Source organism: Pristis pectinata, chromosome 26 (assembly GCF_009764475.1).
Source record: "Pristis pectinata isolate sPriPec2 chromosome 26, sPriPec2.1.pri, whole genome shotgun sequence".
Taxonomy (NCBI): domain Eukaryota; kingdom Metazoa; phylum Chordata; class Chondrichthyes; order Rhinopristiformes; family Pristidae; genus Pristis; species Pristis pectinata.
Window position 1 is genome coordinate 4,347,181 of NC_067430.1, and position 27,663 is coordinate 4,374,843.

Here is a 27,663-nt window from a genome sequence, read left to right on the forward strand (position 1 = left end):
GTATGCTGCTTGTGAATTGTGAATGCTGCTTATATTTTTGTGAAGTGCGATAGTATGCGCCTCTGATGCTGCTGCAAGTAATTTTTCATTGCACCTGTGCACACATGTACTTGTGCACATGACAATAAACTTGACTTTGACTTTGTTAAGGGCCTAGTACCGATTACAATGGCATATCAATTGCTAAATCTTGTCAACCAGAAAAAAAATCCATTCACACCAACTCTACTTCCTGCTAGCCAGCTAAAAATGAATTTTCAGATATACAGTGGCATGCAAAAGTTTGGGCACCCCTGGTCAAAATTTCTGTTACTGTGAATAGCTGAGCGAGTAAAAGATGACCTGATTTCCAAAACGCATAAAGTTAAAGATGACACATTTCTTTAATATTTTAAGCAAGATTACTTTTTTATTTGCATCTTTTACAGTTTCAAAATAACAAAAAAGGAAAAGGGCCCAAAGCAAAAGTTTGGGCACCCTACATGGTCAGTACTTAGTAACACCCCCTTTGGCAAGTATCACAGCTTGTAAATGCTTTCTATAGCCAGCTCAGAGTCTTTCAATTCTTGTTTGAGGGATTTTTGCCCATTTTTCCTTGCAAAAGGCCTCTAGTTCTTGGGCCGTCTTACATGAATTGCTTTTTTACAGATGGTGTGATGTTTGCTTCCAGAATTTGCTGGTATTTAATTGAATTCATTCTTCCCTCTACCAGTGAAACGTCCCCCATGCCACTGGCTGCAACACAAGCCCAAAGCATGGTCGATCCACCCCTGTGCTTAACAGTTGGAGAGGTGTTCTTTTCATGAAATTCTGCACCCTTTATTCTCCAAACATATCTTTGCTCATTGCGGCCAAAAAGTTCTATTTTAACTTCATCAGTCCACAGGACTTGTTTCCAAAATGCATCAGGCTAGTTTAGATGTTCCTTTGCAAACTTCTGATGCTGAATTTTGTGGTGAGGACGCAGGAAAGTTTGGAGTAAAAAAGTTGATGAAAAGAGGATGGCTTCTACAACAGGATAACTATCCCAAACACACCTCAAAATCCACAATGGACTACCTCAAGAGGCACAAGCTGAAGGTTTTGTCATGGCCCTCACAGTCCCCTGACCTAAATATCATTGAAAATCTGTGGATAGACCTCAAAAGAGCAGTACATGCAAGATGGTCCAAGAATTTCACAGAACTAGAAGCCTTTTGCAAGGAAGAATGGGCGAAAATCCGTCAAACTTTTGCATCGGGCCCTTTTCCTTTTTTGTTATTTTGAAACTATAAAAGATGCAGATAAAAAAGTAATCTTGCTTAAAATATTAAAGAAATGTGTCATCTTTAACTTTATGCCATTTGGAAATCAGGTCATCTTTTACTCACTCAGCTATTCACAGTTAACAGAAATTTTGACCAGGGGTGCCCAAACTTTTGCATGCCACTGTACATAGCTGCCTATTTGTTTTGTTTGTATAAATTTCACCCAAAGAAAGACTCACATAAACCCTAACTACTGGAATATCCAGGGTACAATAAATTAGTTTTCAGACTCATCCTCCAGCCATTTAATCAAAGCGATATTTTGTTTTGTTACTTCAGATAATCTTCATTTGGTGCGTCTTTTCTTTAAAGAGTTATAAAATCTGTTATTACAGGTTGGAACCTACCTTGAGACAAATATCTTTACTCTTCTGCCATACCAGCTGAATGAGATTCGCGCGTTCATTCCCTTGTTCCCATAATTGATTCTTCATCTTGTCGTAAATGTACAGCAAGTAATGAGTGTCTTCTTGTGCATAACGCAACATCTCATCAGGCAGTGGTCTGTAAATGGAAAAGTACAAAGCTGTAAAACAGAAATAAGATTCTAAGCACCGCTCTGGGTGTTTGGGCTCTGTGGTGTACTGCTGAGCCACTCAGATCATAAGGGTCCTTGGTTCAATTGCTACTTTGTGCAGAATTTTCAAAATTTACCAAAGAAAGCAATGAAGCAAATAAAGGAGTATAGCTGACATCCTCTTGGACCAGATAGGTGGATTTGCTTGGCAGCGAGAAAGGAACAGTGAAATAAGTAGCACAAATCCCCACTTGTGGCAATTTCTGCTTGAAGACCATACAAAGGCATCAGGTAGTCTACAAAGGCACATGAAATGCACCGGCATCTATAATCCAAATTGACGGCAAACTACATCAATAATATCAGAAGTAGAAATTCTTTGAAGAAAATGTTAACAGTTATTCACATTAGTGGACAAAGCAGTGGTGAAAATCTGAAAGAACCCTAGAATTGTTCGAGAAACTTCAAAGTGTTTGATGAATTGCTGCAGGGACATTCAGAAGTAGGGCCACTAAAATTCACCACCTTTAGAGCAGTAAAAGTGAGAATCTGCTGGAGCTCTTCCTGGAAATTATAGACAGCAGATGTGGACAACAATGAACAGTTGTAATGCTGCCAATCATCAAATAACGTGGCAATGCTCACTGCCAAGATGCAAACACTAATCCACTGAGTTGCACTGAAGGAATCCAGTCCCTCCTCAAAAAAAAATTAGGAAAGGCTTTGGGGGAAGTGAGGGATAGTGGTGGTTGGGAAAAAAAAGAAAAATAAAAGCATTAATCCTGGAAGCTAAATGTTGCATTGGTTATACTGAACTACAAAGGGATGGGTGTGATAATAAGAAAAGCAATCAGTTTCAGAACTCTGACCAAGACACATGATTGAGAAGTTGAATTAATTTTGCTCAATTAGGAGTCTTTTTGTACACACGTATCTTTCAAGATCATTCCCCAAAATCTGCATTCTCTCTTGTACTTGTCCTATTCATTTTACAGTTCTGAAGTCATTGAATCATAGAATACTTTAAACTGAAGAGGCAGCATTGAACCCGAGTTGATTGAAAGAAAAAAAGAGCTATTCCAACCTAATTACATTTCCAGCAGGTCAAGGCTCTTCAAGAACACATCACATCCAATTATTTTTTTAAATATGACACGGGCTTCTGTCTCTATCACTCTTTCAGGCCCTACTGCCCTCTGGGATGAATTCTCAATTCCTCAACTCCCCTCTAATCTTTCACCCAAACATGCCTCTTGGTTTTCGACCCTTTTGTGAAGAGAAATAGGTCCTTGCTATTTATTGTACCTAAGCACCACAATTCTATCAACTTCAATTAAGTTTACCCTCAGCCTCCTCTGTTCCAAAGGAAATAACCTTATCCAATCTTTCCTCATGGCTATGATTTTCCAGTCCTGGCAACAACCACAAAAATCTATGCAACGTCTCCAGTGAATCATATCTGTCCTATAAAGGATTGACTACGACTATATGCTGTGGTCTAACTAACGTTATTAGCTGAGGCACAGAAATTAAAGGCAAAGCACCGTATACGCCTTGTCAATAACCTCATTAAGCTGATTTGCTACTTTTAAGGATCTGTGGACGTAGCCTGCGAAGTTCATTCGTTCTTTCACACCACTCTTTTACTGTGCATTTCCTCGCTTTACTGCACCTCCACAAACGCAACACTTCACAGTGCTTTTCAACCAACTGACCAAACCATAGAACAGTACAGCACAGGAACAGGCCCTCCAGCTCACAATGTTCTGCCAAACTGAATAAAATAGTTATCAAATGCCCAATTCAGCTAATCCCTTCTGCCTGCATGATGTCCATATCCTTCCATTTCCTGCACATTCGTGAGCCTAAAAGTCTCTTGAATGCCTCTATCATATTTACCTCCACCACCACCCCTGGCAGCGCATTCCAGGCACCCACTACTTGCTGGTAAAAAAAAACTTGCCCCACACATCTCCTTTGAATTTACCCCTCTCACCTTTAATGCATGCCCTCTGGTATTAAACATTTCGACCCTGGGAAAAAGATACCGGCTGTCTACTCTATCTATGCCTCTCATAATCTTATAAACCTTTATCAGGTCTCCCCTCAGCCTCCACAGCTCCAGAGAAAACAACCCAAGTTTGTCCAACCTCTCCTTATAACACATGCTCTCTAATCCGGCAGCATCTTGGTAAACCTCTTCTGCACCTTCTCCAAAGCGTCCACATCTTTCCTATAATGGGGCAACCAGAATTGAATGCGATACTCCAGATGTGGCCTAACCAGAGTTTTATAAAGCTGCAACATAACCTCTGAACGCCTGAACTCAATTCCTCGACTAATAAAAGCAAGCATGCCGTATGCCTTCTTTACTATCCTATCAATCTGTGGAACCACTTTCAGGGAGCGATAGACTTGGACCCCAAGATCCCTCTGCACATCAACACTCTAAGGGTCTTGCCATTAATTGATCTCCCAAAGCGCAACACTTCACATTTGGCCAGGCTAAACTCCATCTGCCATTTCTCTGCCCATATCTGCAATTGATCTAAATCCCACCGTGTCCTTTGGCAGTCTTCTACACTATCCACAGCACCACCAATCTTTGTATCGTCTGCATACCTACTAACCCACCCATTTATGTTTTCATCCAGGTCATCTGCAGAACACCACTAGTCACAGACCTCCAGCCAGAGTAAGTCCCATCGACCGCTACCCTCTGTCTTCTACAGACAAGCCAATTCTGAATCCAAATGGCCAATTCACCTTGGATCCCACGCATCTTAATCTTCTGGAAGAGCCTCCCATGAGAGAACTTGTCAAATGCCTTACTAAAATCCACAGCTCTACCCTCATCAATTGCCTTTCTCACCTCTTCAAAAAACTCAATCAAGTGTAAGACATGACTTGCCCTGCACAAAGCCATGCTGACTGTCCCTAATTAGGCAACGGTTTTCCAAATGCTTATAAATCCTATCCCTAAGAATCCTCTCCAGTAACTTCCCTATCACTGACGTGAAACTCACCGGTCTATAGTTTTCAGGATTATCCCTATTTCCCTTCTTGAATAACGGAACAACATTAGCTATTCACCGGTCCTCCGGGACCTCACCTGTGGCTAGAGAGGACACAAAGACATTGGTCAAGGCCCCAATCTTATCTCTTGCCTCTCTCAATAACCTTGGGTTATATCCCATCAGGTCCTGGAGACTTATCCACCTTAATGTTCTTTAAGAGATCCAACACTACCTCCTCCTTTATCTTGAGATGCCCTAGCATATTAGCACGCTCCACACTGATCTTCCTATCCGCCACGTCCTTCTCCTTGGTAAATACCGATGCAAAGTTCTCATTTAGGACCTCGCCCACATCCTCCACCTCCAAGCACATGTTCCCTCCTTTATCCTGAGTGGTCCTACCCTCTCCCTGGTTATCCTCTTGATGTGTGTATAGAATGCCTTGGGATTCTCTTTAATCCTACTTGCCAAGGACTCTTCATGGTCACTCCTAGCTCTTCTAATTCCCTTCTTGAGTTCTTTTCTGGTTTCTTTATAATCCTCAAAGGCTCTATTTGATTTTAGCTCCCTAAACCTTACATGTGCTTCCTTTTTCAGCTCGACTAAATTCACCACCTCTCTTGACATCCAAAGTTCCCATACCCTGCCATCCTTGTCCTTCCTTCTTACTGGAACATCCCTGTCTTGTACTCTGTGCAGCTGGTCTTTAACCACCCTCCACATGTCAGATGTGGACTTGCCCAAAAACAGCTGTTCCCAATTAACTTTCCCTAGTTCCTGCCTAATGTTCTCATAATTTGCCCTGCTCCAATTTAATATTGTCCTGCAAGGTCCATACTTATCCTTATTTGTAGGTATCTTAAAACACTGTTCCCCAACTGTTCTCCCACTGAAAGGTCAGTCACCTGGCCAGGCTCATTACCCAACACCAGATCCAGTACAGGCCCTCCTCTTGTTGAACTATCTACAGATTGATTTAAGAAACCCTCCTGGATGCACCTAACAAATTTTCCCCCATTTACCACATATACCTTTCTCTCCTAATCTAATGCTTTCCTCTCTATTGTCAATCGCACACAGCCCGATTTAGGTTTAAATTATTAATAGAAATTTTACAAAAAAGCAAGGGAACAAACACCAAGCCAGGTGAAACACTATGCTGTCAGCCAGTTGCAAAAAGACCCAATTATTGCCCTTTGGATCCATGCTGACTGCCCCAATTAATCTGTGTCTCTCTAAATGAAGATTTACAGCAAACCTTGGAATGGATTCCAATAATTACCCCAATTTAAATTAATTCATCCTCTCATCATTTTTTAAACAATGGTACAACATTGAAAGTCTTTCAATGTTCTGATACCATTCTTGTAGTCAGGAATGATTAAAAAACTTAGTCAGAGCCTCTGCCATTTCCTCTCTTACTTGGGATATATTTCATTCTGGCATGGCAATTTATCCATTTCAAATATGCTAAACCCCATTTGAGGTAATATCAAGGATGGGATAAGCATCCTCTTTTAGAATGCTTATACCATCCAATATTTTACTTGGCTGCCTAACCATAATGTCAGCATCATCCCCTTACTTTGTGAAGTTGCTTCAGATTTTTTTATGCTAGTTGCCAATGCTAGTTTCATATCCTCCCTCAGCTTTTCTAATTTCCTTTTTAATTGCACTCCTATGCTTTAATAGAGTAGAAAGTCTGGCAGAGTACTTCCAATACTCTTCCAGACTTCCTATTCTATTAAGCTGCTGGTATCTGACATAGGTTTTTCTTTTTTTTTGCTTTAACTTACCCTTGATACACTTTGGCATTCGAAGGGCTCCAGATCTAGCAGTCCTGCTCATTCCTCTGTGGAAACATGTTGACTTCGAACCATGAACCGCACCCCACCCCCCGCTGTTCTAAGAGCTACATAACCCTATGGCTTTAAAAGGTTGTATTAATAGAAACAATTGTTCTCAATTGCTAACACCTTGTTCCCAATTAAACACTTTGCTACGGTGCCCATTGCATTATTTTTTAGCATTTTTACATTTCAGAGAGGTAGTGTACAAAGGGTGTTTTTCAAAATGGAGAAACTTGTCTTGAGAATAGTGACTACAAATCACATTGAAATTTACTCTACAGCTTAAAAAAAAATGTACATACGACTACACCAGACAACCCAATGAAGGTGGCAACTTTGAATGATTCAAAATCTATCTTAAATCTAAACTCCTGCTAAAAAGGAGTGCATCACATTGCCAGGATTTGGCTTGTGAAGTCTGTATGATCTCTTACCGTAATCTCCAGTCAGCCAGTTGATATCGTTTATCAGCCTGCACATCACAGTAGTATTTCAACAGGTAATCCAGGGAATGTCGGCCCAGGTTGAGAGTTCGGGCAGCTTGGTGTGTATCAAACATATTGACAACGTAGAGGCCAAAATCTCTCTGTAACCACTCAATATCTGAATCTGCACCATGGAAAACCTATGGAGACAGAGGGGTTCATTTCAACAAGCAGGTTCATCAGTTACACGTGGATGGGAAATCTTGCTGTCATTTATTTTTGCAAAATATGTAGAAAAAGTACAAGATGGTGTTTTACATTTCACAAAATGGTTCTGACAAGAGGTAATCCAACTGAAATATTAACTTTCCCTCTCTCTATGCATAAGTACTCCCTTACTGCTGAGTATTTCCAGCATTGTTTCTGTTTGGAATTTTACATTCAATTTTAGGAATCCAAGGACTACTTCACTTCCCTGCTCATTTTCTTAAATGTTCCATTAAAAATCAAGCTATGATGATGTAAATGGGGGTATCTGCCCAGAAGCAATATCTGGAACTTGATCAGCTGTGAGTATTGGTGCTTCAGCAATCATCTTTATCAACTGTGTGCATTATTTCAGTTCCCTTACACCACCCACCTCAGTAAAATAGTCTGTTTGCAAATCAATTGGTCAGATATCAAAATGGTCTAGTGACACCATCTATTTTACACCAAAATAATTAAGCAAAATAAATGACATAAGTGTGAATTTACTATAAAGAAGGAATTAATAGAAATATTGAATTTTAGTGGCTTAAAAGAGAGTAATCTGTACAGTATGGTCAATGCAGTTCAAAGCTATCAAGCCTGTAGTGGTTAGACTACACACACTTCCACCTCACTTATTGATGCTTACGATAATTAGTGGCTAAAGCAGTGGTAACAAGCAGAATGTTAAGACTCTCATGACGGTCACAAAAGATACTCAACCACTAACAATGACAAAATATATAGTGTTCCCATGCCAGGCCGTGTAGAGCTTTGTGTAGAATAACTACTTCAAAGGGAGTAGATGAAAGAATCACAGTGGTACAGCAGATAGTGCTGCTGCTTCATAGCTCCAGCAAGCCTGGTTCAGTCTTGACCTCCGGTGTCTCCTGTGTGGAGTCTGCATATTTGCCCACATCGTGTTCTGGTTTCATCTCACATCCCACAAGTGCATTGGTTGAAGGTTAATTGGCCACTGTAAATACTACCTAGTGTAGGCAGGCGGTAGGAGAATTAGCAGGAAGTTAATGGGCACGTGGGAGAGAATGGGATACAAGGCAGCGGGAGAATCCGACTGCTCTGAAAGCTGCCATCGTCTCAATGGGCTAAAGTTCATAAAAATGACAAAATAGGAGAAAAAAATTAGGGAGGACCAAATATAAAGATTAAAATTTAAACAGATATTTGGAAAAGTTGCAAGCAAGCAAGCAAAGTCAATAGCTTTAAGGCAGGGAGAGAGGTTGACTGATGGTGTGAGAGTGAAGGAAGAATGCATAAACTGACGGAGTGGAATGAAGCCAAATCAGAATTTACCTTAACAATGGAAGGATCAGTGAAGACTTCATTGAGAATGTACATTTCACTGCGTAGTTCAAGTGTATCAATGACAAAATCCTCTTCCCTTGTTGATATCTGCATTAAGCAGGTTAATCCCAAGAAACTTCGGTATGAATGGTGCTGGTGGAAAAAAACATTTTATTTGTCACATACAACAGCGAATGGCATTAACTGCTACATATATTTTAGCACTGTTTAAAAGGAAGAGCTAGGATAAATCATAAAGAAAAACTGATATATAAATCTGTTTTTTGAAATAATCCAATAAAACTCAGTCCACAGTAGGCGAGTGGTAGAATGTAAGTGGGAATGATGATGGGAATGTGGAAAACATAAGAGGATTAGTTAACATGGATGTCAGCATGGTCTTGATGGGCCAAAGGGCCTTAGCCATGCCATATTACTCTACCGTTATACCTGTTCTATACCTACTGTCCTGACAATTGTTTCAAACTGTAAACACATGAAACACATGTAAGAATAACTTCTTGTTTTTTGAAGATATAAACATCATATTGAAGGAAAATTGTTGAAGTTCATGGATGGTCCTGAGCAGAGAGTGTTGCTAGGAGGGAATCTAGTTTGTGAATTAGCTAATCCTTCTTTACTCACAGGCATGCACTTTACAAATGGAACAGGTGTCTGATGGATAATGATCAACTTCTCCCTGCTCACTGGCCAGCTGCAGCTCGTTTACTGCCATACTATTCAGTCCATTTGCCCATAAGTGCACTTTAAGTGGGACACAAGCTGTCAGTTTAGCTAAAATATTATTTTTTAGTAGCAAAACTTTATATGCAACAATGCACAAATGACATTTATAATGCTTTTCAAGCAAAATGGCTACTTTAAGCATTTTCTTCCCGTCTTACCCCAGGTGTTAGCATGCACTATTAGAGGAATCATGGTTCACCGCAGCCTCAACATATCTTCATTGGCACTGATATTTTAATAAAATGCTCAAGGGTAATGAACTGATACATTTACCAGATGTTTTGCTTCCACAAGAACCTTCAAGGATCTCCCAAGGACATCAAATAATCACAACACCAGACTTCACTACAGCCTTTAACTACTCAATGAATATAATTGATGAGCGAGAAGTAATTTATTGCTAATGCTTACATCGGATGGTAGACTATACTGAAATAGTAAATGGTTTGTTAAATAGATTACAATTAGATTATGAGGACATAGCTGGACTGGTTTCTGATTGCTTCTCCAAACTAAACAACCCCAGCAAACCATCCCAGACTGATGACAGGTTATAATGGATTTGAAAATTATCAGCAAAATTCAGGAGCTGCTAGTCACAAACGTAACTGAAAAATAACACACGTGTCTGTTTGAATTGTATCATCTGGCCCTTTACCAAATGTGTCAGCCTAGGGCCAAAATCAAACAGCAGTCCTTTTAACATTGTACTGAGGTAGACTGAGCTAGTTTTAAACTCCTTATGCATTGGAAATACACCAATAAATCCTCCTAGCAAATTAAAAGTTGCTTCATTTTGCGATTCTGATGTAGTTAAATTAGAAACACGGACAAATCAGGAGAAATAATTGGAAATTGAAACCGCAACACGTTTTTCCCATCACAACGCCAAACTTTATTTCAGAAGTTAAAAAATGACTAATAGTAACAGGCACAAAGTCCTGCATAATTTGATAATTTTAATACACATTTACCAGTTTGTTGCTTATTCAGTTAATGAGTTTACCTCCAAATCCACAGCAATCTCTTTGCACTTTAAGAGCTTTTCATTCACTTCCACCAGTTCATCAAAGGTTTTGATTAGCTGTAAGTTGGTCTCTGACAAAGCTTTGTACATCTGCAGAGGATAAAACAGCCATCTCTCAAATTCAATATTCACATGCTGAAGCTTTAGGTCACACCACTGCACATTATTCATAACTTCTACTGATTTACTTTCTATTCAGGAAATGTTTATTTAATCATACACGTTCTTCCCAATTTCAACAGGAGATCCAACTTCTGAGGCTGAAATATAGCCGACTTCTATCTCAAATCAGATAATTGTAAACATAAGAACCATATAAAAGATATCCATATGCTGTTCAACTTTTTTTCTCTATCCATCCCTCCTCCACTTAATTTTTTAATCTCATCCACAATTCAGAGAACAATGTTCTTTTTTTAATCTCATCCACAATTCAGAGAACAATGTTCTGAGCAGCTCCAGACATCTCTGTCACCACTGACAGCTCTTTGTAACAATTTCCTCCCCCTCTGAGAAAGGATCTTCGGGTTACTTGCCAGATCTCTAATAATTCCAGCTATGCAAAAGTACATGATGCAAGACACATTTACCACTCAGCTTTCCCACACTCCCATCACTGACCTGTGGCTCCTGTTTGACAAGTACAGTCTCTGCTGGTTCAAAGTGATTAAGCTCATATTGATAAGGATGTAAACTTCTGAAAAGGAACACACAATGATCAGCTCTGAGACCTGACACCCAATTAATAAGCAAACCAGAAACTTGGGAGGTGAAAATAATTTTGCTTTTTGCTGACTCCTTTCTGCATTTAGTCAATTTTTCATGCATATGCATCATTTCTAGTGGATATATAGTCTGGAGCTTTTAATAAGCTGCTGGAAGAACTCAGTGAGTCAAGCAGCATCTGTGAAGGCAAAGGGATGGCCCACATTTCGGTTTGAGAGACGTTAACCATCCCTTCGTCTCCACAGATGCTGCCTGACCGGCTGAGTTCTTCGCGCAGTTTACTTTTTCTTCCAGATTCCAGCATCTGCAGTCTCGTGTCCCAATGAATAGTTTGGAGCTTTTTCTTGGTTTATTAACTTTAATCATTTCATTAAATGTTCAAAACTTAAAAGAGAAAGCACTAACGAGGAAGGAAAGAAAATAAAACTCCAATTTGAGAGACATTCACTCTAGAACCTCAACTTGCTTTATAGGGTTACAAGTGAAGTTCCCACTCACATGGTCTGCTCATTTTGCTGAGTCCTCTGTTGATGGATGAAGTCAGCCAATGCAGCTGGCACATCAAGATCCTCCGGCCTTTCCAGTCGACTCCGTCTATTCGAAAGCACTGTAAACCCAAATACTAGAGTCATCGGGTTCTCACTGATAGCATTCAGAAAATATTTATGTAATAAATTTGCTTGCTGTACTCCAAATTGGTCATAATAATACTATAGAGCTGAATACAGAGCAACCACTGTTCCACTGAGATAATTACACAAGTTATCTTGATTTCCTAGCTGCAAAAGCTCCTGTGTTGGGGAGCATCTGTGCAGGCACCAACATAAGTAATTGGACTGTTGGGTTGATGCCGTGGAGAAATCACGACACGGAAAGCAAATCACCATGCTGAAAACCTGGTCTAGAGAACCTGGATAACATTGCTGGGTTGACGGATGTAAAGCCGGCACTAAGTATTTCACAAATATGATGAAAATGTAATGTTCCCTAATGCACTTAATTGAAATACGAATCAAGCAGACTACTTGAGACCCAATGCTCAATCAACTGAGCACGTCAGAAACTTCAATTCCTACTTCTCAGCAAAGAAAAATAATTTTGCTTTTTGTAGATTGGTTTCTGCTTGTGGTGGGGAAATAGAATTCAAATGTTCCTTCTTACAACTTTTGAGTTGATATAACCGTTATTCATGGAATGGACAACATATTGACTTTACTAAATGCTGGCAATGTAACAAATATATCAGTTATAAAAGATGCAGATTTTATCACAATAAGTCTACTGGCCTGATGTAGCTCTTAAAAAGTGGACTTTTTAAAAAGTGTACACACACAAACACCAAGTTTGCACTGTTCTCAGTTCAAACAGTTGCCAGCAATAATATCCAAAGTACCAAGCCACTAACTACTTGTGTTTGAATGGGTAGGGTTCTTTGGTGGTGGGGTCAATAGGTAAGAGGTTCTCATTTGGTACAACTTCAGTCAAAAGTCAAAACTTCCAAGCGGAATTTCCTTCTCAGCCTCATCCCAAGGATTCAACCAGTGCTGAAGCTTGTCAGATTATGGAAGAGTATAATGGAAAAATGGGAATCGACAATATCCTTGTTTCAGTGCTGAAGTCTTGTGATTTAGAACCAGCCTCATTTCCAGACAAGTTAATGTTTTTCAGGTACAATGCTGGCACCTGTCCAACGATGTGGAAAAATATCCACGTCATAGGGTCAAGGAAGAGTCACACAGCACAGGGACGGGCCATTCCGCCCACCATGTCCATGCTGATCACCAAGTACCTATCCCTACCATTTACTGACACTTGGTCCATTGCCCTTGGTGATACAGGTGCTCACCGAGATGCTTCTTAAACGTCCTGAGAGTACAATCCTCCATCGTCTTCTCAGGCAGTGAGTTCCAGATTGCAACCACCTTCTGGGTGAAAAGATTTTCTCTTTAAACCTCTTATTCCTCACCATAAACCTATGCCCACTGGTCTTGGACACCTCCACGAGGATAAATTTTTCTACTAACTACCCCATTTATGTCTCTCCTTATTTATGTCTCAGCCTCTGCAAGGAAAACGAGCCTTGCCTTTCAAGTCTTTCCTCGTAACTAAAACATCCCATCCTAGGCAACATCCTGATGAATCTCGACACCCTCTCCAGTGCAATCACATCCTTTCTATAGTGGGGCAACCAGAACTGCACACAATATTCCAGCTGTTACCTACTGAATGTTTTATAAAGTTGTACCAAGACACACAGCTACCTTGGCTATACCTCCTCTCGCTTAGTCTCTTGTAAAGACGAACACTGAATTTTTCAATTTCAGGTAACCCACACTCTCTCTGCTCCTTTTTCTCTCATTCTACGACCCCCCCCCCCCACCCCCATCATCCAGTTTCATTCCTCTCCCCCACCCGGTTCCATCCGCCCCCTTTTTCCTCTCTCCTTATCCCTACCTATGATCCACCAGCCATTGTCTTCCAACTCCACCTTTCCCCCTCCCTCACCTGGCTTCATCTGCCCATCATCTCCCTCCTCACCTGGTTCCACCTGTCACCTGCCAGTCCCAGCCTCACCCCTCCACACTCAGCTCTGATGCAGGGTCTTGACCCAAAACATTGACTATCCCTTTGCCTCCACAGGTGCTGCTTGACCCTCTGACTTCCTCCAGCAGTTTGTTTTTTGCTCCAGAGACATTCTTTCCCATGGTATACTGTTTTGATTACCACTAAAGCTATAGAATTAGCTGTGTAACAAGTATATGTTAATTGTGATTATTGCTGACTGTTGGCTAGCAGAACAGTGCAAACTTTAAATTATTACTGCAACAGAGGACCAGCAACTACATTCAGGAGTCTGTGTTCAACAGTAGAACAACTACTCTGCAATATCTCCAAATACCAGAAAACTTCAAATTAAAATGCACAGAGAACGGTATAGGAATAGAAAAGGAGAAAGTGGGTTAGATTACAACATTGTCAGCAAATGGAAATTCATACTGATGCTAAGTTTCCATTCACATAAATGCAAGTGACTTATTAGAAGTAATATTCTGTGTTTCATTAAAATCTTCCCCGAATTTTGGTTTCAATGACCTGGAACAAATCTTAACAACTACTTTCCCATAATGCACATTATCCCAGTGTAACCAAAGTAAACAAGCAATGATTTAGAAATTTACTTGAAAGAATTTTCAGCTGAAAAGTGCCTGTCACTTGCAACACCCAGCTCGTTCAAACATCTGTAGTTTATGAAGTCTTACCTTCTGGGAGTGGTTTCAGGGCATTGGGCTTGATGAACAGTTTTGGCACAAAAGGAGTATTGGAGTTGTCAACTTTCTCCTTGAACTTCATCTGAGGTCGTGGGATGTTTTTAGCGTGAAACAAGCGGAACGTTTCAGATTTTGATCTTTTAGATTCTGTATTCTGGAAAAGAAAATCAGCGACAACACATGGAACCAGTTTCCATTCATGAAATGCACCTTCAACATAAATAAGCACTTAAGTTAACAAAATTAATAACAGATAGGTAAAGGTCTGGTGTAGACCACATGGCAATCTGTTGAAAATCAATAAAGGACATGACTGCATTGGACAGGAGATGCACCAAGATGTTGCCTGGGTTGGAATCCATCAATTGGTGGTGGTGGGGTGGTGGTGGAAGGAGTGGGAGAGCCTGATAAAAATGTACGAGACATAATGGGATACATAGTAAACCTTTCCCCATGGCACAGATGTCTAATACCACACAGCACAGGTTTAAGGTAAGAAGTAAAAATTTAGAAGCGATCTGAGGAAATGTGTTTCACCTAGAGGGTGAATGTAATCTGGGACACACTGCCTGAGAAGGTGGTGGAGGCAGATGCTCTCACGACATTTAAGGAGCATCTGGACGAGCACCCAAATTGTCAAGGCATAATAGGCTACGAACCAAATGTGATTTGTGTAAATAGGTACTTGATGGACAGCAGACACGGTGGGCCGTTGTGCTGTATGACTCTTTAAAAGTAAAACCTATAAATACCGGAAACTGAAAATAAAAACAAAAAATTTTAGAAACACTCAGCATCTATGGAAAGGAAAAGAGTTAATGTTTCAGGTTGAAGATTCCTTCAGGAAACTGTTCTGATGAAGATTCCTTGTCCTGAAATGTTAACTCTGTTTCTTTTTTCACAGACGCTGCTTTAAGTGGGAATGTATACTTCCAACTCCCCACATGACATGTCATAACTTAAAAGGCAAAGCACAAAATTTATTAAAGCTGTACTCACAAAATGGTCATTTGGATTTAATAATACTTACTTATCAAGGAGAAGCAATTAACTTACATCATTTAACTACTTAAGTGTTAATTGCTTTTCTACACAGTCTGAACTTTGAAAGTTTTTGTCTCAGTCTCTGTGCTGATTCAAATTCATGTGTTATGCATTTAGCACCAACAGATTTCTGACTTGTGTAAGAAAAAATGATCTGAAATCAGTCAGAGCTCACCCTTCGATTCCAGCTTGAGACGATGGTTTTTGGAGGCTGAAGTCCTGCTGGAAGAACAGGCTGTTGATTCTTGTTCACACCGGAAGCTTCATCCAGCAAAATCCCCTAAACAAAAATGCATCAAGCTGTCAGGAATATTCAATTGACAAAATTCTGCATACCTTCTGCGTGTATGCCATTCATAATAATAATAGAAAAACACACTGGCTTTATTCTGAATAAAACTCCAGCAAAAAATGCTGGAAATTATCAGCAGGTTAATCAGTATTCGCGAAGAAAGAATGTAAATATTGAAGGTGGTTCTGATGGAAAGTCAGCAAACTGAAATATTAATCCTGTTTCTTCCTCTAGAGATGTGGTGTGGCTCAAATATTTAAGAGTGTATTTAGTTATTATTTTGTATCTTCAACAAAATATAGTCCAAATTTCAGATCTTGTCATCTCTAATCTTTTTTTTCCTTGCTGTACATAATGAACACAGAGGACCCTATAATTCAGTCATTTTTTTTTAAAAAAGTTGCATCAGTATACAAGTGGCATGATGGGTACATTTTCAAAATTACATTGAGAAAAGGTAGTGTGCAGATTACCAAATCGTATTTCACGCTGACTGCAATGTGTCCATTATCATTCAGTCAAATCTTCAAAACTATACAGGAGTTGGGATGTTATGTTGAAGTTGTGCAAGACATTGGTGAGGCCGAATTTGGAGTATTGTGTGCAGTTCTGGTCACCTACCTGCAGGAAAGATATCAATAAGCTTTAACAGAGTTCAGAGAAAATTTACAAGGATGTTGCCAGGACTTGAGGACCTGAGTTATAGGGAAAGGTTGAATAGGTTAGGTCTTTATCCCCTGAAGTGCAGAGATCTTATAGAGGTATACAAAATTATGAGGGATATAGATAGGGTGAATGCATACAGGCTTTTTCCCCGAAGGTTGGGTGAGTCTAGAACTAGAGGATGTAGGTTTAAGGCGAAAAGTGAAATATTTAAGGGGAATCTGAGGGGGAACTACTTCACTCAAAGGGTGGTGCGAGTGTGGAATGAGCTGCCAGCGGAAGTGGTAGATGTTCAATTGTAACATTTAAGAGAGGTTTGAATAGATATATGGATGGGATGGGTTTGGAGGGATATGGTCTGGGTGCAGGTAAATGGGACTAGGCAGTAGATCAGGTCAGCATGGACTAGATGGGCCAAAGGGCCTGTTTCTGTGCTGTAGTATTCTATGAATCTATGGTACATTTTACAACTTGGTAATACATACCACACGTTCCAGGATGACATCGTTTGCATCCACCAGCAAGTCAAATTTGTCTTCCAGTTCTGTCACCTTGTTGTGTCCTCTGATCTGACTCCTACAGTTGTGGAACTGCATAAGCTGACTCATGCTGCAAAAAAAAATTACTTTTTTTAAGAATTAACAAACTATTATATCATGTCTATGCAATGAATTCATTGACAGCAATGCAATCACTGAGACTTATTTAGGGTGTAGATACTGAAATCCTAGAGGAGTAAGACTTCTTCAGCAATGACAACACATTTCTTGTTAATGCATACGTAATTGTTGAGAACAAAATGTATTGTAAAATTTCTTACCAACTCAGGAGTCGATCAGCTTGCATGTCACAGAATGACTGAAATCCTGGGAAACTCCGGTAAAAATCAAACTCATCACCAAATTGAGGAAGTCCATTGGAGGCTTTTGTGGCTGCTACCACTGTCCCCAAAACATGCTGCACAAAACAAAATACAATGCCTAACTAGACTTTTTATTCTTAACCTATGTGACTGACTGCTAGCCCAGAGTATAACAAGATCACATGCATTAATAAGGGATGGTCTGAGCACAAAGTTACCTTAACTTTGGTGATGGGCACATTATTAGAGTCCATTCGAAGGGGCTACACTTGATGAAGGAGCTGTACTTGCCTAACCTTCAATCAATCTGCGCCTCTCTGAACATGGACAATCAGCACAAACGTGTTAAAGGAGATCAACTAACAAATAAAATCTTTCAGAAGGTAACGAGGAGGGTTGATGACTGCAGTGAGCTTGAAGCTGTTTACATGGATTCCTGCAGCTCACACATGACAGGCAGGTGATAAAGTGAAAGCCGGTTCCCAAAGCTGGTTCACCTCTCCCCTCCCCTCTCCCCCAAAACCCTCACCCCCCCTCCCCGCGCACACCCCCACCCCCCCACACACCCCCTCCCACCACACACCCCTACCCCCACTCCCTCCCCAACCCCCCTCCTCCCTGACACCCCCCACCCCCACCCCCAACCCCCCCACCCCACACACCCCCCCACCCCCACACACCCCCTCCCACCACACACCCCTACCCCCACTCCCTCCCCCAACCCCCCTCCTCCCCAACCCCCCCCACCCCCACACACCCCCTCCCACCCCACACACCCCCACACACCCCCTCCCACCCCACACACCCCCACACACCCCCTCCCACCCCACACACCCCCTCCCACCACACACCCCTATCCCCACTCCCTCCCCCAACCCCCCCCCACCCCCACACACCCCCTCCCCCACACACCCCCTACCCCCACACACCCCCCACCCCCACACACCCCCTCCCACCACACACCCCTACCCCCACTCCCTCCCCAACCCCCCTCCTCCCTGACACCCCCCACCCCCAACCCCCCCACCCCACACACCCCCCCACCCCCACACACCCCCTCCCACCACACACCCCTATCCCCACTCCCTCCCCCAACCCCCCCCCCCCCCCACACACCCCCTCCCCCACACACCCCCTACCCCCACACACCCCCCACCCCCACACACCCCCTCCCACCACACACCCCTACCCCCACTCCCTCCCCAACCCCCCTCCTCCCCAACCCCCCCCACCCCCACACACCCCCTCCCCCACACACCCCCCACCCCCACACACCTCCACCCCCCAACACACCAAACCAGGCCGCCCACCTTGACGAGCTGATCGACGCCGCCGGGGATGGGACCGGGACCGGGACCGGGACCGGACTCCCCGCCCGACCCCCGCGGGCCCGCGGCCTCCCCGCGCTGCGCCGCCATGCTGCAAACCGGCCAAGTCTCGCGAGGATCCGGGCAGCCGGGACGTGTCGCGAGAGTTGGGGGAGGGGCGTGGTCCGCGTGATTGACAGATCCCTGGATCAGCCCGGGGCGGGGCGGTGGGGAGGGGGAGGGAGGGGGGGGAGGGAGGGGGAGAGGGAGGGGCAGGGAGGGGGGAGAGGGAGGGGCAGGGAGGGGGGAGGGGAGGGGGGGAGGGGAGGGGGGGGGGGGAGGGAGGGAGGGGAGGTGGAGGGAGGGGAGGGGAGGGGGAGGGAGGGGAGGGGAGGGGGAGGGAGGGGAGGGGGGGGAGGGGGGGGGGAGGGAGGGGGGGGGGGGAGGGAGGGGAGGGGGGGAGGGAGGGGGGAGGGGGAGGGGGGGAGGGAGGGGGGGAGGGGGAGGGGGGGGAGGGAGGGGGGAGGGGGAGGGGGAGGAGGGGGAGGGGGGGGGGAGGGGGAGGAGGGGGAGGGGGGGGGAGGGGGAGGGGGGGGAGGGGGAGGGGGGGGAGGGGGAGGGGGAGGGGGGGGGGAGGGGGAGGGGGGGAGGGGGAGGGAGGGGGGGGGGAGGGGGAGGGAGGGGGAGGGGGAGGGGGGGGGGAGGGGGAGGGGGGGGGAGGGGGAGGGAGGGGGAGGGGGAGGGGGGGGGAGGGGGGAGGGAGGGGGAGGGGGAGGGAGGGGGAGGGGGGGGGAGGGGGAGGGGGGGGGAGGGGGAGGGGGGGGGGAGGGGGAGGGAGGGGGAGGGGGAGGGAGGGGGAGGGAGGGAGGGGGGGGAGGGAGGGGGGGGAGGGGGAGGGAGGGGGGGGAGGGAGGGGGAGGGAGGGGGGGAGGGGGAGGGAGGGGGGGAGGGGGAGGGAGGGGGGAGAGGGGGGGAGAGGGGGGGAGAGGGAGGGGGGGAGCGGGAGGAGGAGGAGAGGGAGGGGGGAGCGGGAGGAGGAGGGGGGGGAGGAGAGGGGTGGGGTGGGGAGGGGGGAGGAGAGGGGAGGGGTGGGGAGAGGGGAGGGGTGGGGAGGGGGGAGGGAGGGGGGGGGAGGGGGTGGGGTGGGGAGGAGAGGGGTGGGGGGAGGGGGTGGGGTGGGGAGGAGAGGGGTGGGGTGGGGAGGAGAGGGGTGGGAGGAGGGGGGTGGGGTGGGGAGGAGAGGGGTGGGGGGAGGGGGGTGGGGTGGGGAGGAGAGGGGTGGGGTGGTGCGGGGTGTTGGGGGATCTTGCTGTTGCTGATTTTACAAACCCTTCCACTGTTGGAGCTCTGACATCAATTGCAAATGTTGCAAAAATTAAAATGCTGGAAACCTAAAACAAAGTGCAATGTTGGAAACCCCCTGCAGGTCGAGCAGCATCTGTGGTGAGAGAAGCTGAGCTAAGGGTTCAGGTGCTTGATCTGTGGTCAGCACTGAATATTAACTTCGTTTCTCCCACCACAGATGCTGCTTTCCTAACTCTGTGTTTACCAGAAGCTGCGTGACCTGTTAGTAGGATCTTTAGTTCTTCCAACACTGGTGTTCCAGGCGAGGAGCTGTTATTTCATCCAATTCACAGATTGGCTGCATGGCTGCAGTGGGGAAGAGGGCATTCACCGGTTGTGTCTGCACCAACTCCATATAACAGCAATCCAGTTTGGTCCACTCTCATGCCCTCCTCTCACAGCTCTGCAAATTCTTTGAAACCTGTACAGTTCCTTTTTAATTAAATCTGCCTCTACCTCTGACAGTCCATTCCAGACTCCAACCACTTGCTGTGTAGTTTTTTTTTCCCTTCATGTAACTTTGGTTGTTAATTACCCTACCTCTTGGCTTCTCCACAAAGGAAACAGTTGTGCTCTGCCTAGACCCTTTATAATTTTAAATATTCCATCAGATCACCTTAATCTCTTTTGTTCCTTCTCTAATCTATCCACCCAATTAAATCCTTCATTCCTGGAATCATATTGGAAGATGAACATGTAACTAATAAAGATGTCGTGTCTTCTGCGTCCCCTCCAAATTTCTCCTGAAGGGTGGTCCCAAACTGGGAAGAGTACTCTGGTTGTGGCCAAAGCTTGATCATGACTTACTTGTTCTTGCTCTATTTGTAAATCCCATTTGCTTTTTAATCATTTCTTCAACCTCTGCCAATTTCATGCTGGGAGAAAGCCAGCGTACATTTGTTAGAGGCAAATTGTGTCTAAGTGACTTGACAGAGTCTTTTGATGAAGTGACAGAAGGATTGATGAGGGAAATATGGTTGATACAGCATATATGGACTTCCAAAGGTTCAGGTACCACATAACAGTTTGCCTTTCTAGCACTTCCTCTTCATCAATTATTAGACCATCCAGAATCTCAGCAACATCTTGATGACAAGCCCATGATGTGGCAGCTTATCAGATATAAAAGTTCACAATGGCACAGGCAGCCGTATGTAGACAGATAAAAACTCTAACTTCCCAAACAGCCAGCCCCCAGAACAGTCCTTGGGAAAGAGGCAATACTGACAAGTAGTCAACAGAAACAAAACTAGGAAAATGACTCTGCATGAAAGCTTTGCAGGTGCTGTGGATGATTGCACCAGTGTGCAGAAACTAAAAACACCTGCAGATGGATCAAAGTACAGACTCTGGGTCAAACTCGATGTGTAAATCAAAAGAGAAAACATTCAGAGGGAATGCCAAAGGAATATTAAAGAGAAGAATGCGAAGAAAAATCAGAACACCCAAACCACGTCCAAGGTCAGTCCAGATATTGAAACCATATATCTACAGGGAGTGACTAGATGTGGCCATTCCCAGAGAAATGAAAGCCACACGATCATCCAGATGGGAAAAAGAGTAAGAATTAAATCAAAAATATAAACTCAAGCTAAAAGTGGATATGGGAATACAAAGAAATGGTCAGGTTGCACCAGAAGTTCTTCCCTGGAACAAAATAGCTACCTGAAGGAAAATGTCTTACAATAATGTCACACTGATGGCAATGTAGGGAAGAAATTCCACAGCTTGGAAAAGCTAATTCAGGAATTAGGAAACAACGGGGAAATAATGCACCTTCTATGTCACAGAAATGACATCCTGGGTTGAGAAGTTGTGAGTTGACCTCAGTAAACCACAAGATGGAGTAGCTGAGACTCAGAAGTGAAGGCAAAGTGCCGATTGAAAAGCATCCTCCAATAAGAAACAAAACAGACCCAATCTATATGCAACCAGAGTGTTTCGATGAAACATTTGGATGCTTTGATGACTTTGACTGTCCCCAAGTGAAAGCAGTGATCCACGCAAGTATGAGCAGAGTTGAAAAGGAAGCTTGAAGAGGAATTCCAAGAAATGGGGCAGAAGTGAGTAAAAAGTTATGGATTTGATTGTGCTGAGAGAGAGAAACCTAACGAACTGTTAAAGATATGCCTACATCCAAAAGACATAAATCAGATGAACCATTATCCAACTTCTTATCTGGAGAAATTACATCAGCATTGGCAGAGGCCAAACTTTTCAGCAAACCTGATCCCAGGAGCAGGTATCAGAATGTGAAGTGTGATGAGGGTTCCTCATCTTTGATGCCACTTGATGCAACATTGGACAAGTCAGCCAGGTGTATTTCACAGAAAGCAGAGGATGCAAGGTAACAGCAGGAATAGCAGATGTCATCTGTGGAGTGGATGAGAAAGCCTACGATTATCACCTCCACCAGAAATCCCTTCACTCAGAGGGTGGAGAATCTTTGGAATTCTTTACCCTGGAGAGTTCAGCGAGCAATATATTTCTGGATTTCCTCTGGGTGCTCCAGTTTCCTCCTCCATACTAAAGATTTGCAGGTTGGTAGGTTAATTGACGACGGTAAATTGCCCCTAACCAATACAGTACCAATAGGTGAGTGGGACAATCTCGGGAGAATTGATGAGGATGTGGGGAGAATAAAAAAAAAGTGGGATTAGTGTACAATTAGTTGGTGCAGACTTGGTGGGTTGAAAGGACAAGTTCCGTACGGTATCTTCCTATGACTCTGGAACACCAATATACCAACTCAACCAATCCATGGAATTGAGACTAAACAATTTATTACCTGAGCGATACTTTGCATAATGCTTTAAGGTGCAAAATATAATAGGTTTTCTTTAAAGTTAAGGGGTAAAGTTTTAAGATAGAGTAAAAGGGATGTTATATTATTGCAAGAATGTAAAGGGTTTAAAACTGTTATAGGTGTGTTGTGTGAGATTTCAGTTAGCAACCTTGACACAACTTGATGACACAAGAAAGTTTTTTTTATGCACACACAAGAGTGTGTGCATTCCACCGGCCAAGCCCCAGCCGAGCCCTTGGAGCCTCTCACTGGTGCTACAGAAAGCTTCCTTTCTTTTAATAACAGCTTTTTCTTTAACAACTTCACAAATCTGCATCATTTTACTTACCGTCCATGAGCCATTCCTCGTACAGACGAAAGTGTGATTGGTCACTTCTTCCCTCACAGCTAGCCCACGTGGCGACTCCCTGTCCAATCTGGTGGTCTCATGGTCAGGCCTCCTCTCCCTGTTATTCCAAGTATTAGACGGAGCTCCTCTAATCCTCTACAAGATCAACAACTGATTCCCCGCCCTCTGCCGAGGCCCTAGGTGCAGTTGGAGAACATGTCTGTTGCTTTCAGTTTCCTGCTGCTAAGACCCTGGGCCTCAGTGAGGCTGAGGGGATGTACCAATGGGACTGTCGTCTCCTACCTCATGCAGCTGGCTGCTTCGATACCAGTTGTATCTGGCTTTAACTTCGGTAACGTGACCTTTCTTGGTATAATGTGTGGGGTAACCTGAACCCTTGCTTGCCCAGGTGGACGGTGCCCACATTAATTTGTCCCACCCTGGGTACAGGTGCACTATCTGTTCTCATCGCACTGCATCACTCACCAGTGCACTGTAGAAAACACACGGTGTATCTCCTGGCAGCAACATGGCTTGTAGTCTTAAACTAAACAGGATATAATTCACGGATTTGAGTCATTAAATGGAAATAAGAATCTGGGAACAAGTGGTGTACGTTAAGTACAGGTCATCCCCAGGTTACAACAGGGTTCTGGTTCCTGTGAACTGTTCGTAATCCGAGTAGTTCACAAGTCAGAAATGCCGTCACGAACCGAGTTCCCTCACGGCAGAAGATGCCTGCAGCCCTGCAGCAGATGGCAAATCCATCCCGCCGCTCTCCCAAATGTTCGCTCGTAGGTACGGGCTGTACACAAGTCGGGCGTTTGTAACCTGTAGAGGACCCGTACCTCTACAAAATCAGGAGGAGGGTGTAATCCAATTGGGAACTTGCAGTTAGAGAGATCTTAAACAGACTAAAAATTATTAGATGAGCAGATATATGATAGGTGAGCTGTTACATCGGTCTCTGGAAATGACAGAGTGAAACAGTGTTACGGCCCAGGCTTATTCTCAATACGCGTGTTCATGAAAAGGCCAATTCTAATTTTCAACTGAGGCAAGAGAACAGAGTTCACCTTACCCTTTGTTAATTCAGAGCGTCATGGTGTAAAATGATTAGTTTCCTCTGTACATGTGACTAATAAAGATCTTATCTTAATTTGTAAACACTACCCACGTCCTTCCAATGCTTAGTTCCAAAATGGATCATGAAACTCTGAGGAACAGTAAAGGAAAGCCTTTCCCAAGACTTTTACACTCATTCATGTAAAACATGCCAGTGTCAGTGAAGGGAACAATTTCCATTCAAGTCAGGTATTCCCAGAGTCCATGGTATGGTTAAATAACACTCTCACTGTTGCACCAAAGCCATCTTCAATCATCAAGTGCTCTCATACCAATGTGGTACTGCTTCCACACATGTTCAGTCAAGTGATCAATTGAAATGCATTTAAGGTTGAGTCAGTCCTAGTTTCATACTGTGGAGTGAAAGATTTTCCAAGCTAATTCAACAGCAAACAACTTCATTTAATCAGATCCCAGCAATCCAATTCTAACCAAACCCTCACCCAATCATTCCAAGCAAAGTCATTAACCATAGAACCATACAGCACAAAACAGGCCCTTCGGCCCACCGTGTCGTGCCGTCCATCAGACCACCCTCACACTACCTAACCCCTTCCTCCCGCATATCCCTCTATCTCACGTTCCTCCATATGCCTATCCAACAAGCTCTTGAACCTGTTCAATGTATCTGCCTCCACCACCACCCCAGGCAGTGCATTTCATGCACCAACCACTCTCTGGGTGAAAAACCTCCCTCTGACATCTCCCCTGAACCTCCCACCCATAACCTTAAAGCCATGACCTCTCGTCTTGAGCATTGGTGCCCTGGGAAGGAGGCGCTGACTGTCTACTCTATCTATTCCTCTCAATATTTTATATACCTCTATCATGTCTCCTCTCATCCTCCTCCTTTCCAGTGAATAAAGCCCTAGCACCTTAAGCCTCTCCTCATATTCAATACTCTCCAATCCAGGCAGCATCCTGGTAAATCTCCTCTGCACCCTCTCCAACGCCTCCACATCCTTCCTATAATGAGGCGACCAGAACTGAACACAGTACTCTAAATGTGGCCTAACTAGAGTTTTGTAAAGCTGCATCATCACCTCGCGGCTCTTAAACTCAATCCCGCGACTTATGAAAGCCAACATCCCATTGGCCTTCTTAACTGCTCTTTCCACCTGTGAGGCAACTTTCAACGAACTGTGAATATGAACCCCCAGATCCCTCTGCTCCTCCACACTGCCAAGTACCTTGCCGTTTACCCTGTACTCTGCCCTGGAGTTTGTCCTTCCAAAGTGTACCACCTCACACTTCTCCGGATTGAACTCCATCTGCCACTTGTCAGCCCAGCTCTGCATCCTATCAATATCCCTCTGTAAGCTCTGACAGCCCTCCACACTATCCACAACACCGCCTATCTTAGTGTCGGCTGCAAACTTACTAACCCAGCCCTCCACCCCCTCATCTAAGTCATCTATAAATATCACAAAAAGTAGAGGTCCCAGAACCGATCCCTGCGGGACACCACTAGTCACTGCCTTCCAATCCGAGGGCACTCCTTCCACCACAACCCTCTGCTTTCTACATGCAAGCCAATTCCTAATCCACACAGCCAAGCTTCCTTGGATCCCTCGGCCTCTGACCTTCTGAAGAAGCCTACCATGAGGAACCTTATCAAATGCCTTACTAAAATCCATGTAAACCACATCCACCGCACTACCCTCATCAATCTTCCTGGTCACCTCCTCAAAGAACTCTATCAGGCTTGTGAGGCAAGATCTTCCCTTCACAAAGCCATGCTGGCTGTCCCTAATCAGTCCATGATTCTCCAGGTGTTCATAAATCCTATCCCTTAGAATCCTTTCTAACAGCTTACCCACCACAGACGTGAGACTCACCGGTCTATAATTCCCTGGCCTATCCCTATTACCTTTTTTTGAACAAGGGGACCACATTCGCAATCCTCCGGCACCACCCCCGTAGACAACGAGGACTCAAAGATCCTTACCAGCGGTTCAGCAATCTCCTCCCTAGCCTCTTGAAGCAGCCTGGGGAAAATCCCATCAGGCCCCGGAGATTTATCTGTCTTAATATTATTTAACAACTTCAACACATCCTCTCTCTTGATATCAACAACCTCAAGAACATTACCCCTACCAGCACTCCCTTCCGCATCATCAAGCCCCCTCTCCCTGGTGAATACCGAAGAGAAGTACTCATTCAGAACTTCTCCCACTTCCGCCGCCTCCAGGCAAATTCTCCCACCTTTGTCCTTAATCGGACCTACCTTCACCCTAGCCATCCTCCTACCCTTCACGTACTTGAAAAAGGCCTTGGGATTTTCCTTAACCCTACTAGCCAAAGCCTTTTCATGTCCCCTTCAAGCTCTCCTCAGCCCTTTCTTAAGTTCCTTCCTCGCTACCCTATATTCCTCATGGGCCCTGTCTGAACCTTGCTGCTTATACCTCACGTATGTTACCTTCTTCTCCCTAACAAGTCGTTCCACCTCTCTCGTCACCCACGGTTCCTTCACCCTGCCATTCCTTCTCTGTCTCACCGGGACATATTTATCCCTAACATCCTGCATAAGATCCCTGAACATCAACCACATCCCCATGGTACATTTTCCTTCAAAAAGGACATCCCAATTTACACTCCCAAGTTCTCTCCTTATAGCCTCGTAGTTAGCCCTTCCCCAATTGAAAAACCTCTTGTCCTCTCTGCACCTGTCCCTGACAATTCTAAAGGTTATGGAGCAATGGTCACTGTCCCCCAAATGCTCACCCACCAATAGATCCTTCACCTGTCCCGGTTCATTTCCTAAAACTAGATCTAGCATGGCATTCCCTCTAGTCGGCCCGTCAACATACTGCGTCAGGAATCCCTCCTGGACACATTTAACAAATTCTGTCCCATCTAAACCTTTGGCACTAAGCAGGTTCCAGTCTATATTTGGGAAGTTGAAGTCTCCCATTATAACAACCCTGTTATTTCTGCTTCTCTCCAAACACTGCCTGCCAATCTGCTCCTCTATATCTCTACTGCTACCGGGGGGCCTATAGAATACTCCTAGTAGAGTAACTGCTCCTTTCTTGTTCCTTAACTCCACCCATACGGACTCTAGAGATGATCCTTCTGCAACATCCATCTTTTCCACAGCCGTAACAGTGTCCCTGATGTTACGGACTCAGTGAAAGTCCCTTTAAGATAGAGAGTGTGTGTGTATGTGTGTGTGGGGCGTGCTTACGTCAATAGAAGATAAAGGACGTAATGACGTTGTTGAAGAGGTTAGAAGAAGAAGGAGAGAGAGAGAGAAGGGAGAGGGACACCAGCCTGCTTGTTTTCTCTATCGATGGATGAGAAACAATAACTGTGTTTGCTACTGAAACCCATGTATGGAAGTTGGAAGTAATCCGGTGGAGTTCACTTTGTTGCTGACCTGTAGAAGGAAACAGGTATTGTTGTGTGGACGACCACGGTTCGGATGCTTTTCGGGGTGAGGAAGTCACTACC

General features: G+C 44.3%; 1 protein-coding gene across 1 annotated transcript in view; it reads right to left on the reverse strand.

The window, feature by feature from the left end:
* exosc10 (exosome component 10) overlaps window positions 1–18,760 on the reverse strand; it is a 45,788-nt gene extending 27,028 nt beyond the window's left edge. The window contains exons 1-11 of the mRNA XM_052039549.1: window positions 18,611–18,760; window positions 17,259–17,395; window positions 16,924–17,047; window positions 15,659–15,763; window positions 14,431–14,593; window positions 11,669–11,777; window positions 11,066–11,141; window positions 10,424–10,534; window positions 8,680–8,823; window positions 7,126–7,316; window positions 1,655–1,811 (exon numbers count right to left, since the gene is read on the reverse strand). Coding sequence (XP_051895509.1) covers window positions 1,655–1,811; window positions 7,126–7,316; window positions 8,680–8,823; window positions 10,424–10,534; window positions 11,066–11,141; window positions 11,669–11,777; window positions 14,431–14,593; window positions 15,659–15,763; window positions 16,924–17,047; window positions 17,259–17,395; window positions 18,611–18,718 — 1,425 coding nt within the window. The 5' untranslated portion in view covers window positions 18,719–18,760. The remainder of the gene's footprint in view (window positions 1–1,654; window positions 1,812–7,125; window positions 7,317–8,679; window positions 8,824–10,423; window positions 10,535–11,065; window positions 11,142–11,668; window positions 11,778–14,430; window positions 14,594–15,658; window positions 15,764–16,923; window positions 17,048–17,258; window positions 17,396–18,610) is intronic.
* Window positions 18,761–27,663: the final 8,903 nt, after the last annotated feature.